Source organism: Solanum lycopersicum, chromosome 10 (assembly GCF_036512215.1).
Source record: "Solanum lycopersicum chromosome 10, SLM_r2.1".
NCBI classification, from domain to species: Eukaryota; Viridiplantae; Streptophyta; class Magnoliopsida; order Solanales; family Solanaceae; genus Solanum; species Solanum lycopersicum.
Genome location: NC_090809.1, coordinates 7,012,202 through 7,026,856, shown reverse-complemented (window position 1 = coordinate 7,026,856; position 14,655 = coordinate 7,012,202). Strand labels below are relative to the sequence as shown.

Below are 14,655 nucleotides of genomic sequence, written 5' to 3'. Positions count from 1 at the left end.
TTGACCAAGTATTATGTTTTTCTAGTTCTAGTCAATCTAGGAGGGGCTTTTTGGTAATAAGTTCATTAATTTATTTAATTAACTTATTACCCTAAGTTGAATGAGTCAAGATCAGTTCTTAAGCCTAAAAATCACGTTTAAACTCATAGACAGAAAGGACACAAAAGACAGTATGCAACAAACGCGAGAAAAACACAGAAAATTTATCGATTTCTCTAACGCGATTTCAAGGTTTATTCAAGGTTTCGTTCAAGGTGGTTAAGCTCTACATAAGGTATGGGTTTTTCTCCTGGATTTCTTTCTCCAAGATAACTTTCTTTTGAATGATTCAACGATCTTGAACACTAGGGTTGTTTCCTGTTGTTCTTGTCGAACTGTTTTCCCTAGTATCCTTGTCATGATTTCGATGTTGAATAAGTTAAAAATCATGTTATTGGTATGTGGTTCTGACTGATCTTAATGTGTATGATTTTTTATTAAATAATGATTGAATGAACCTATTAATTGGACTCGTTTGATGCTAAGTGTTACTATCTGAATTAAAAGAATGATAATATGTTAAAGATATGTCCGAAAATGTTATGTATGCAGATATTAAAGTCTATTGTGCATACTTGCTGTTAATATCATGTTATAAAGATGATATATTCATCAAATGCTAATATAATATTGTCCAAGATGTTTAAAAAAATGTTATGCCTAAAGTTATGTTATAAGGTTAGCTAAAAAGATCTCTGTGATATCATAATTTGAGTGAATGTTTGGCTTATGTCAATAAAATGACTAAGAAAAACATTGTTCAAAATTTAAATGGGAACTGACTATAATGTTATCTCTAAATAAGTAAAAGATTGGCTAATGAATAATGTATCCCGAATGAAGCATGATTGAATGAAACTTTTGCTTATGCCAACAAAACAATTATGAAATCTATAGCCAATTGCTTATGCCATTACTAATTTTATGCCAATAAGTTGGCTAACACTACATTGTCAAACAAGTTATAGGGAATTGTCTATAATATTATGTTAAATAACTAAAAGATTGGCTAATGTATAATGTATAATGACTTAAGCATGTTGAACATGAAAATTGGCAAATGCCAACAAATATGGTTATGTAATCTATGCCCAATTGTTTATGCCAATACTAATCGTATGCCAATAAAATTGCTAATGATACATTGTACAAAAGTGATGCATATAAATGGCTATAATATTATGTTAAATAATTAAACAAATTGGCTAATGGTTCATACATATTAAATTTAAATATGAACATACGTAAAATTGACACATGCCAACAAAAATAGTTATATAGTTTAATATTCAAAGGTTGAGGCCAATACTAATCATATGCCAATCATGTTAATTAGAGTATCAAATGATGATATAAGAACTTCTAAACTAATTCAATGAACCCATAATCAAGGGCATGCCACTCATTGGGAAAACTCCCAACAAGCTCTAAAAGAATGACATATGAACTCATGAAACTCATTGAATGAAGTGCTCATCGTCCATAAACGATGATATGAATCTAATACACTAAAGTAACATAATTAAAGGGGTCTAAAGTAAGTGAGTGACCAGAATGGGTGTTAAAGGAATTGAGACAAGTCTCACTTACACCTAAGCTACTATGTTAAAAGAATACTCACGTATGAAGGTGTTAGAATGTGTGAGCCAGTCTCATTAACACCAAAGAATGATATGTATGGAAAATTCACATTTCATCAATGTAAAGTAAGGATGACCAGTCATCAATAGAGTAAGTAAATCTAAATCTGAGAAGCAAGCTTCCATAATGCTTGAGTCAATACTAGAAGATAAAGAAGAAACGAACATTCACGTAATGAGGTGAGTAATTATGTTAATCTATGATGCTAATGAAAATGGTGACAACATGATAAGAGGCTAAGATGAATGGTGATACAAGTCTCTAGCAAGCCTAAGTAAAGGTCACTAAAGTACTTACGTAAGAGAGTGTTGAATATGAAGAAACAAGTCTCAATCATAATCTATATATAGGTGTAAGGACAATTCACACTTAATACTAATGATGAGATGAAAAATCATCTAATGAGCAATGATGCACTCATTCTAGAAGCCAACTTCCATGATGTATGAGTTGAATGTAATGAAACTTCATACTGAGCACCGATGGGCTAGCTATGAGCGGTGATGCCTTCCTTAAGGAAGGGCGGAGGTTCATGTATCTCTCATTAGATGAGACTGTCCGGCATGCCAGGCATGGGTCTCCTTATATCTCCTAGTATTTGAACCTATACTGCCAATATAGGGATCTAGCAGGGTTTGACTCCCTATATACGCTAGCATGTTCGGGTCACTTTGGCCGGTGATTCCACCTCTTTTTGGTGTGGGGCAGACACTGGATTTCATGATGCTCGCATAATCTATGTTGGTCAAGGTTAAAGTTACCAAAGAAATAATGAGGTCAGGCTCAAAGTATGAAGTATAATGAAATGAACGATACCGAAAGTGTTTGTGCAAGATAATCAGGAAGTGAAATCAGATTCAAGTAATGACATTAGGTCATTCTTGGTCATTGCACTTCATGATCCGGATGAGAGTCTTAAACTTCATCCTATGTATAACTGGTGTTTACATCAGGCTACGAATGAATTAAATAAATAATGTGAAGTATGAATGAATGAATGAAACAGACTCTGTATTTGCTAAAGAAGGCCCTCGGCCATCACTTGAGATGTCTTAATGCTACATCAATGATTCCAAAGTCTCGTATATATGAAATATATACTATATAAAACATAAAAGTAATGAAATCAATGGAATGATCAATAGAGAATTGCTTATGAAAGGTAATGAATATATAGTGTAAAGAATGACTCACTATAAGGTAGGGAAATCAATTCCTTAGTCCTTGGATTACTTACATTGATTCATTGTGGGTATGAGACTACAATTAATCATTGCAGTTGTAAGTAAAACATAGGACCAAAATAATTATTAAACTACACAACAACAAGAAGAAAAAGACTGAAAAACAATTTAAGTGTACAAAGAGGATCTCTCGGTCTAAGAGGATAAAAAATCTCAAATCTTCACCCGAGTTGTTCTAAAATTATGTTGATGATACTAATGTTTTGTAATCATATAGAAAATGAGTTGTGTGCTTTGAATACATTAAAATACATCATATTCATACCTCAATTCACAACTAACGATTTAGGAAAGTCTAGTGACTAGGGTGTCCAGAAATAGCATGTTGTTTAGGAAGAGTTTTCTTTGATCATGCACAGCCTTATGTGTATGTGTGCATAAACACATACTTAGTACATGTGGTTTACTAACCCCTACTATTTACTATTTTATAGATGCAGGTTAAGGGACAGATTGACGACTCTTGCAATGGTTTGGACATCAGCATCAGACCATTTGGTAGGCCTTCTTGATTTTGAGGATGCTACAGTTCTAGTCTAGCGTTAGTTTTAGACAAAGCTAGTGGATGTTGTTCCTAGCGTTTCTTTCGTACTTTCATTTCGAAGCTTTTCTAATAAGGTCGTATTTGGCAAATGTATTTATGATATATTCTTATTCTATTTTGAATTTATTCTTATGATAGATGGTTGTTACATTTATGTAGAGCTTAGTATATGATAAATTCATAAATTAACTATATGAAGTCTATGTATACTTCATACGTTTAAAAGTTTTAAATTTTTCGCTAAATGTGATGAATACAAGATGAAGCTTGTTTGTGACCTCTGAGAGGTCAATAACGCCGGTTGCGATTCGGATTCCAGAATCCGGGTCATGACAGGCTGTGTGGAAAATTTAACACCTCATATACAAAACAGACCAAAAACCACTTTTAAAGAAAAATCTACAAGTGTAACCAAGGATGGTATCGACGGACCATAGCCTGACCCACGGTTCGTTATGCATTATTGTTAATGGGGTTAGAAACTCCTAAAAATCTCAGCACAGGAAAATTGGTTAAGTCTTGGTCGATGGACGGACCTACGGTCAGTAGGTTAGACTACGGTCCGTAGTCTATGACCGTCGATTGATACCCCATCCACCCACTCTCTTACAAGATCCACGGATGATCAACACGGTCCTTAAGTGGACCCACGGTCTGTAGGTCTGACCATACGTTGGAATTAACAGGCAGTTAAGGGGGAAGCGCAATTGGGTCAACTTTTAATGGTCATAACTCGTAGCATAAAATGAACTAGGTGTTCCATGGTCTTGCTACAAATAGATAATTGAATTAGCTTTCCATATCCACCAACCTTGCTGAAATCTGACATCCGAGTAAAGAGTTATGCTCATTTTAGTAAAGGCATGTCGAACAGGCCCAACCTACGAACCAAATGATGGACCGTCGATGCAACGATGGACCGTCTGTCCAGGTCGTCGTTTGGTCCGACAACAAATTTTCCAGGGGTCTTCTAGTCTTTTCCCACTTTGTTTAAACCCTAATATACTTCATTTTGACCTAAATCATCATATTTTAGTCAGTTTAAGCCTAGAAACACAACTAAAACTTACCATAAGTCAAATCATTAATTAAAACTTAGAAAATTAGAAGCAAGAAAGGAGAAAAAGGTCAACAACCCTAGTTCAAGAACGTAGCAAGGCTCCAGCAGTTCCAGTCCTGAAATCGAAGTGTTTCTCCGTGAATTTCAACACCAGGTATGTGGGATTTCACTAGTGGGTTCCTTTCACCCATAGGCCCCTAGTTTTTAGTAAGATTGTTGATTTCCATATCATGACTAGACCTAGAGTTTTTAGAACTTCATGAACTTATTAGTTATATGTTCCAAATCAGATTATCATGTTATTTTTCAATTTATCGCATAAATTTCAGAACCCTACCTTTGAATTACACATACTAGGTCAAATATTTCAGCTATTTAGTTATACATGCCTCAATCTTTAATGCATCATTATCAGATTAAATGTTGCATTCTCAGTTTGTATGTTCAATTTTTAGCTATCCAGTACTTACAGAAAATTCAGACATAATCAGTTAACTATATAAATACATGAGATTAGCATAATATCGAGTTGGACTAGGATTCTGTGTACCCAATTAGTCCCAGAACCGTTAGCCAAGTAGGTTGTAAGTCCCCTTTGTGGCCAATCAATGTAGTGATCACGCCAGCATGCCTTTATACCTCTGGTAGGTGATATTGGGTCCTTTCGATGGGGGCGTATACATGATACTCAACATTTATCTCATGTGGTTTTATTATCAGTTATTAGTAGCTCTTATAGTGCAGTCAATCTCTTTTGCATTGACCATTTATAAATATACTCAATATTCAGTTTTAGCATATTATAAATTGGTCATTGCATCCAGTTAGCAAAAAAAATAGTATATCACGTTCAGATTATTATACTTGATTTTGTGCTTGTTTAGTTATTTTTTATTTCAGCTTCATTTTATCCCAAATGCTCGGTACCCTTGAAGTAATGACGCATACATGCGGTACATCTTCTCGTGATGTAGTTTCAGGTTCTCAGCATCCAGATCACACATAGGACGATTTCCCGATCTTCTGTCCAGCAGATTCATTGGTGAGTTCTCATTCTCTGAGTACAACATACATGAGTTTCTTTTCTGTATTTAGTCTTTTAGTTTCAGTTTTTGCTAGATTTAGCTTGTGCTTGTCCTAGTATTTCTAATCTAGTAGAGGCTATTTTCATACATAGTTAGTTTCACCTTAGTGTTGAGTTAGTAACTCCATTGTATTAAACTCATCGGTCTTCATATTATTTCAGTTTTAACATATGGGTATTCCCCATCTTTTCAGTCTAAAATTATGATTTAGTTTCCAGAACAGTTTATTATCTTTAGTATGCTCATGATCATGCTAGCAGAGTTAGCTTGGGATCACTTGTGATTTTACGTTTCGTGTCCGCGTCTCGGGGATAGCTCGGGGCGTGACAAAACTTGGTATCAGAGCCAGGTTCAAAAGTCCTAGGATGTCTGAAAAGCCGCACTAAATAGATTCCTTTTTATGCGTGTGAAGTGCACCACATCTAATGAGAGGAAGGCTATAAAGTGTTTTAGGAAAAAACTTCACTTTCTTGTTACTCTTATCTTGTGTAAGGTATGATCTTATTCCATTCTAACTTGACGTTCTACGTTTCAGATCATGCCTCCTCATAGAGATAACACTAGGAATGAAAATGACAGAAATGCAAATGCAGCCTTTCCAGTTCCAGATCAAGGTCTCTAATGTTGAGTTTAGAAATTCTATACAGATGTTGGCTTAGAGTATGACTAACCAGAACAATCGGGTTCATGCTCATGTGAATGAAAATAGTGGATCAGTAGAATCAAGGGTTCGTGACTTTGTAAGGATGAATCCACCTAAGTTCTTAAGATCACAGACTAATGAGGATCCTCATAATTTCTTGGATGAGATCAAGAAAATCTTTGAGGTAATGCAAGTCACTGGGAATGATCTAGTTGAGTTGGCATCATGCCGGTTGAAAGATGTTGTTCATATTAGGTACACTCAGTGGAAGGAGAATAGGGGTGCAAATATGGTTCCTATCACTTGGGATTGCTTTAGTGAGACTTTTTTCGACAGGTTTTTCCCAATAGAGTTGAGAGAAGCAAAAGCCCAACAATTCATGAACTTAAGGCAGGGTAACATGACAGTCGAAGAGTATGAACTCAAGTTTAACAAACTCTCCAGGCATGCTCCTCACATGGTTGGTTATTCCAGGGCTCAGATGAATCTTGTATGGAGTGTCTGATTTGGTGAAAACTGAGTGCAGAAATGCTATGTTACTTGGAGATATGAACATCTTTAGGCTTATGACTCATGCTCAGCAGGTTGAGGGTGATAATATTAGGGAACAATCTAAGGTGAATAAGAAGGCTAGGACTGGGAACTACGACTATTCTCAACAAAAATCGGGTGGTGGAAATCGCTCGCAGAGTCAACAGAAGTTTTCAGCTCCCGCCCCTTCGTCAGCTAGTGTTCCATCCTCCAAGAACAGGTATGACCAGAAGGGTCGAGCACCAGGCTCTAAATCTTAAGGAAGTATTTAAGGAACCAAGACTTACCCCACTTGCCCTAAGTGTGGTAAGAACCATCCTGGCGAGTTTATTACAGGAAAAGAAAGATGTGTTGGGTGCAATCAGTCTGGTCACAGGTTGAGGGATTTTCCTTCTAGACAAGTTCAAAGAGGCGGTAATGGTAGAGCTCTGTCTACAACTGCAACAGCACCAGCAAGTCGCCCAACTCAGAAAGGTAACTCATCTGGTACAAGTGGCGGTCAACGCCAGAACAGGTTGTATGCTCTTCAGGCTCTTTAGGATCAGGAAGGTTCTCCTGATGTAGTCACTAGTACGTTACGAGTCTTTGACCTTAATGTTTATGCATTATTAGATCCAGAGGATACTCTTTACTTTGTAACTCCTTACATAGTAGTCCAATTCAGTGTTAGTCCAGAAACTCTCTCAGAACCTTTATCAGTCTCTACTCCAGTCGGTGACCCAATTATAGCTAGGCGGGTATACAGAAATTTCCCTGTCACAGTCTCTCAAAAAGTCACCTCAGCAGATCTAGTAGAGTTAGAAATGGTAGACTTCGATGTCATTCTAGACATATATTGGTTACACTCATGTTATGCCTCAGTCTATTGTATAACTAGGATTGTTTGTTTTTAGCTTCCAGACGAACCAATCTTAGAATGGAAGGGTAGTAGCTTAGCGCTTATGGGTCAATTTATTTCTTACCTTAAGGCCAGAAAGATGATATCTAAGGGTTATCTCTATCATGAAGTTCGGGTTTAGTATTCTAGCCTTGAAACCCCAACTCTTGAGTCAGTTCCAGCAGTCTGTGAATTTCCAGAATTATTTCCAAAAAATCTTCCCGGAGTCCCTCCCGAAAGGGAAATCGACTTTGGAATTGATCTCCTTCTAGATACCTAGCCTATTTCTATTCCTCCTCACGATTGACTAGGTTGACTCAAAAGATGGTAAAGTTTCAATGGTCAGATGATTGTGAGAAAAGTTTTGCAGAATTGAAAACTAGATTGACTACAGCTCCTATCTTGACCCTACAAGAGGGTCCAGATAGTTATGTGATCTATTGTGATGCATCCATAGTTGGCCTAGGTTGTGTGTTGATGCATCGAGGTAAGGTGATAGCTTATGCTACTATCCAACTCATGACCTCGAGCTTGCATCAGTGGTGTTTGCACTCAAGATCCAGAGACACTACTTGTATGGTGATCAATGACCATAAGAGCTTTCAATATGTGTTCACCCAAAAATAGTTAAGCTTCGCAGAGGAGATGGCTTGAGTTCCTTAAGGATTATGATATGAGTGTGCATTATCATCCGGGTAAGGTGAATGTAGTAGCAGATGCCCTTAGTATATTATCTATGGGTAGTGTAGCCCATGTTAATGAAGAAAGGAAGGATGTTCACAGGCTTGCTCTCTTAGGAGTTCGCCTTATGAGCATATTAGACAATGGTGTAATAGTTCAGAATCTTCTTTGGTAGTGGAGTTTAAGGAAAAGCAAGACAACGATCCAATTTTGCTTGAACTTAAGAATGCAGTCCACAATCAGAGAGTGGAGGTTTTCTCCCAAGGGGAAGATGGTGTACTTCGCTACCAGGGTAGATTGTGTATTCCTGATGTGGGCGAGTTGAGACAACATATTCTTGCAGAAGCCCATAACTCTAGGTATTCTATTTATCTAGGTGACACTAAGATTGCGATCTGCGATTAGTCTATTGGTGGTATGACATGAAGAGGGATATATAAGACTTTGTGAGTAAGGTCCCCAATTGCCAACAAGTCAAGGTGGAACATCAGAAATCAGGAGGTATGACTCAAGAGATTGACATTCCTACTTTGAAGTGGGAAGTGATCAATATGGATTTCATCACAGGGTTACCGCGTACTCGCAGACGATATGACTCCATTTGGGTGATAGTTGATATGATGTCTAAGTCTTCTCACTTTATGGCGGACAAGACTATAGATTCGACAAAGGACTATGCCAAGCTTTACATTAATGAAATTGTGAGGTTGTATGAGGTTTCTTTGTCTATCATCTCAGATAGAGGTCCTCAGTTTACCTCTCATTTATGGAAGTCATTTTAGAAGGGTCTTGGTACTCAGGTTAACCTTAGTACAACATTTCATCCACAGACGGATGGGCAGGCAGAGCATACCATTCAGACCTTAGAGGATATGTTGAGAGCTTGTGTGATCAATTTTAAAGGTAGTTGGGATGATCACCTTTCTCTTATTGAGTTCGCCTACAACAATAACTACCATTCCAATATTCAGATGGCCCCTTATGAGGCTTTATATGGGCGTAGATTTAGATCTCCTAATGATTGGTTTGAAGTAGGTGAAGCCGCTTTGATAGGGCCAGATTCTGTCCTTTATGCTATGGAGAAGTTCAACTCATTACAGATAGACTTAAGACATCTCACATTCGTCAGAAATCTTATGCAGATGTAAGGAGAAGGGAATTACAGTCCAAATTGATGATTGGATTTTCCTGAAAGTGTCCACTATGAAAGGAGTGATGAGATTTGGCATAAAAAGAAAGCTCAGCCCTAGATATGTAGTCCCTTACAAGATCTTGAAAAGGATTGACAAGGTGGCAATGAGTTAGAGTTACCAGCAGACTTAGCAGCAGTGCATCCGGTCTTCCGCATCTCGCTCTTGAAGAAGTGTGTGGGTGACCTAGCCTCCATAGTGCCATTAGAGAGTGTGACAATGAAAGATAGTCTTTCTTATGAGGTGTACCAGCTGAAACTCTTGATCGTCAAGTTAGGAGGTTGAGAAACAAAGAATTCGCTTTAGTCAAGGTTTTGTGGAGGAGTCAGTCCTAGAGGGAGCTACTTGGGAAGCAGAATCAACCATGAAAGCCAAGTATCCTCACCTCTTTCCTTTCGATTCCACTCCAGCTTGAGGTAACAGTTCCTCTTCAGTTTTTCTAGTCATTCATGTGTTAATTCAGTCTTAGAATCATGTTCCCTCAGTTTGTACTTGCATTTTCAGCATACTTGCATGTTCTCAAAACTCAATTCAGTCAGAAAGTCAGTTCTCAGTGTTTAGTAGTAGGGTTGCAACTCTCTTCCTCTATTCGAGCTAGTTTAGTCTTCATTCGAGGACAAATGTTACCAAGGGGAGATAATGTAACATCCCGTATACAAAACATACCAAAAACCAGCTTTACAGAAAAATCTACTGGTGCAACCAACGGTGGCATCGACAGACCGTATCCTGAACCACGGTCCGTCCTGCACATCCGTCGATGGGGTCAAGTTACGGTCCGTACTCTATGAACATCGATTGAGACCTCATTCACCCACTCTCTAACAAGAGCCACAGATAACCAGCACGGTCCGTAGGTGATACGCTCAAACTTACTTCTCAAATAAGAAGTAAAGGGGTCGTGTCAAGTAAATAACTTTACTAGTGAGGTTGGGATCGTTCCCACGAGGAAAATAGTCTAGACTTAACTTTAACCTATTATTACTATTGTTTGGTTAATGACTTCCTTGGAAAGTAAGAACAATAAAGGGGAGTCTCTATTTCTAAATGAGTGAAAATAAATAACGAACTTGAACCGCACGCCCGAAATAGATTTTTATGCGCTGTCCATTCACCTTGAACCGCAGACCCTCCTTAGTTTCCAACTCAACTGCTCCATGAGGGAATAGTTGGGTAACCAAGTAAGGACCAGTCCATTTGGACTTGAGCTTGCCCGGAAACAAGCGCAACCTGGAATTGAATAACAACACCAAATCCCCGACCATAAACTCTCGCTTTTCAATTTTTTTGTCATGGTACTTCTTCATCCTTTCTTTGTATAGTGCTGAGCTTTCATAGGCTTTTAGGCGAAATTCATCGAGTTCATTCAACCCATTTAACCATTGCTCTGCAGCTTCGCTTCAATCCATTTTTAACTTCTTCATAGCCCACATGGCTTTATGCTCTAACTCAATCGGAAGATGACAAGCCTTCCCATATACAAGTTGGTATGGAGACATACCTATGGGAGTCTTATATGTTGTCCGGTAGGCCCAAAGAGCATCATCAAGCCTCCTTGACCAATCCGTTCTACTAGCATTCACTGTTTTTGACAATATCTATTTTATTTCCCAATTAGACACTTCAACTTGCCCACTAGTTTTAGGGTGGTAAGGAGTGACCACATTATGGCGAACCCCGTATTTCTCCAATAACCCCTTGAACAATCTGTTGCAGAAGTGAGAGCCCCCATCACTAATAATGGCCCTTGGGGTTTCAAAACGAGAGAATATATTCTTTTTCAAGAATGCAGTGACACTCTTCCCTTCATTGTTTGCGAGGGCTATGGCTTCGACCCATTTAGATACATAATCGACTGCTACTAGAATGTACTTCATGCCATGAGAACTCAGAAAAGGGCCCATAAAGTCAATACCCCAAACATCAAATAACTCAATCACAAGAATGGGGTTTAGAGGGAGCTCTTGCTTTCTTGAAATACCACCATCTCGTTGACATCTGTCACATGCTTTAGCAAACCCATGAGCATCTTGATGAAGAGTTGGCCAATAGTAACCACATTGTAATATCTTATGCGTGGTTCGGATACCACTGTGATGTCCACCAACGGGTGAGGAATGACATGCCTCCAACACACTCAACATTTCACATTCTGGCACACAACACCGAATAAGCCCGTCGGCACAACTCCTGTACAAGTATGGTTCATCCCAAAAAAACTTCTTCACATCGTACATGAACTTTTTCCTTTGATGAAAGGACAAGTCTGATGGAATAATATCACTAGCCAGATAGTTCGCAAAATCTGCGAACCATGCAATCAAGTCTTGTAAAGCAGTCAATACGTGTTCATCGGGAAAGTATCATCAATGTCAGTCTTATCCCCTAACTCTCTCATAGCTTCATCCTCTAGACGAGACAAGTGATCAACAACTTGATTTTCAGTTCATTTTCTATCCATCACTTCAAAGTCAAATTCTTGTATCAGTAATACCCAATGAATTAGCCTAGGTTTCGCATCTTTCTTCGCCATCAAATATCTCAATGCTGAGTGGTCAGTATGCACTATAACTCTAGTACCTAGCAAATAGGAGCAAAATTTCTCATAATCAAAGACTATTGCAAGGAGTTCTTGCTTAGTCACTGTGTAGTTCTTCTGAGCTTCATTTAGGGCTTTACTAGCATAGTAAATGGGGTGAAGGATTTTGTTTTTTCTCTGTCCCAATACTACACCAAGAGCCACCCCACTAGCATCGTACATTACCTCAAATGGACTATTCCAATACGGAGAAATAATGATAGGCGCAGAAACTAACTTTTCTTTTAGCTCACCGAATGCTTTAAGACAAGATTTATCAAAACAAAATTTACAATCTTTCTCCAGCAGTTTGCACAATGGGAGTGCAACCTTTGAAAAGTCTTTGATGAATCTCCGGTAAAAACCTGCATGCCCAAGAAAGCTTCTCACACCTTTCACAGAGATCGGTGGGGGAAGTGTCTCTATTACCTCGACTTTAGCTCGATCAACCTCTATGCCCTTTTCTGAAATGCGATGACCCAACATAATACCCTCTTTCACCATGAAATGACACTTTTCCCAGTTTAGTACTAAATTGCAGTATTCACATCTCTTAAGGACCTCAGATAAATTGGTCAAACACCGCTCGAATGAATCACCAACCACAGGAAAATCATCCATAAAAACTTCTATAGTATCCTCCACCAGGTCAGAAAATATTGATGTCATACATCTCTGAAATGTTGCGGGTGCATTGCACAACCCAAACAACATTCTTCTGAACGCAAAGGTCCCATATGGACAAGTGAAAGTGGTTTTCTCTTGATCTTCTGGTGCAATAGAAATCTGATCATACCCCGAATACCCATCAAGAAAACAAGACCACCCTTTTCCTGCAAGTCTATCCAACATCTGATCCAAGAAGGGCATAGGAAAATGGTCTTTTTCAGTCCATGAGTTCAGTTTATGGTAATCCATACACACCCTCCATCCAGTAACCGGTCTCATTGGAACAAGTTCATTTCTTTCATTGGGGACCACAATCATTCCCCCTTTCTTAGGTACATACTGAACCGGGCATACCCAACTACTATCAGCGATTGGATAGATTACTCCGGCATCCAACCACTTAATGATTTCCTTCTTCATAACCTCTTGCATAGGAGGATTCAAGCGTCTCTGGTGCTCAATACTCGGCTTATGACCAGACATGAGTTGGATTTTATGAGAGCAAATACCATGATGGATCCCAATAATGTCCGCAATAGTCCACCCAATAGCTCTTTTGAACCTTTTTAGTACCTTTACAAAACTCTCAACTTGTTGTTCATCCAGGTCTGATGCAATGATTACCGGCAAAGTGTCACCGTTTCCTAAGAATTCATACCTGAGATGAGGTGGGAGAGCTTTTAGTTCTAATTTTGGAGCCTCCTCTATAGATGGTTTCGCGGCTGGGGACTCACGATTCTTTATATCAAGCTCAAATTTCTTTGGTTTAAATCGAACATCACCTCGGTCAAGAGCCGCGACTAATGACTCATACTCTTCAATGCAATCGCTATCAAAGTTCATTATCACTGCCGCTAATGCTTCTACACCTAGACGTTCTTCTATTTGTGTCTCAGATGTCTCACCCATGTTGTAGGATATAGCATATACCGATTGGAGCTCACCACTCTGCCTCATTGACCTACAAATATTAAAGGTCACTTCCTCATTGTTCAACTGAAATTTCATCTGCCCCTTTTCCATGTCTACTAAGGCTCTTCCCGTAGCAAGGAATGGCCTCCCAAGAATAATGGGCACTTCAAAATCGACTTCGCAATCGAGAATAACAAAATCTGCTGGAAATATGAATGACTCCACTTTTACTAGCACATCATGGAGTATACCTATAGGCCGTTTTACTGTTCGATCAGCCATCAGAAGCCGCATCCCAGTGGGCTTTGGGTCACCCAAACCCAACTTCTTGTAAATCGAGAGGGGCATGAGATTTATGATTGCCCCCAGATCACATAATGCTTTCGCAAAATGTAATAACCCGATTCTACAAGGAATAGTGAATGCACCCGGATCTTCTTTCTTTTGGACCAGAGATCTTGTAGCAATAACACTACAATGTTGTATTCTATCCTCATCCTCCAAAGTAACCGATCTTTTCTTTGTGACCAGATCTTTCATAAACTTGGCGTAACCGGGCATTTGTTCTAAAGCTTCTATCAAAGGGACATTGATAGAAAGTTGCTTCAACATTTTTATAAAACGCCGATATTTTCCATCCTCGGTCTTTTTCAATAATCTTTGAGGAAATGGTGGTGGTGGCCTAGGCATAGGAGTTACCTTTTTAGGCACCTCAACATCTTTTGCAGTGTTATCCTCTAATTCAACATCAACATTTACCACTTTATCAGTATTTTTTGTCACCTTATTCTCATTAGATGGCCTAGGTGGGTCAATGATTTGCTTGCCATCGCAAGTAGTAATTGCCATACAATGTCCATCATTTTTCAGATTTTGGACAATATTGCTAGGAAGAGTGCCCGGTTGGCGTGTGTTCACAGTTGCAGATAATTGGGCCAATTGTAACTCAAGTTGCTTAATT

General features: G+C 38.6%; 1 protein-coding gene across 1 annotated transcript; it reads left to right on the top strand.

Moving 5' to 3' along the window:
• The first annotated feature begins 6,275 nt into the window (after positions 1-6,275).
• On the top strand, positions 6,276-7,326 carry LOC138338688 (uncharacterized). The gene is made up of 3 exons (XM_069289767.1): positions 6,276-6,700; positions 6,783-7,007; positions 7,164-7,326. The coding sequence occupies exons 1-3, from the start codon at positions 6,276-6,278 to the stop codon at positions 7,324-7,326; spliced, it is 813 nt and encodes a 270-aa protein (XP_069145868.1).
• The last annotated feature ends 7,329 nt before the right edge of the window (positions 7,327-14,655 follow it).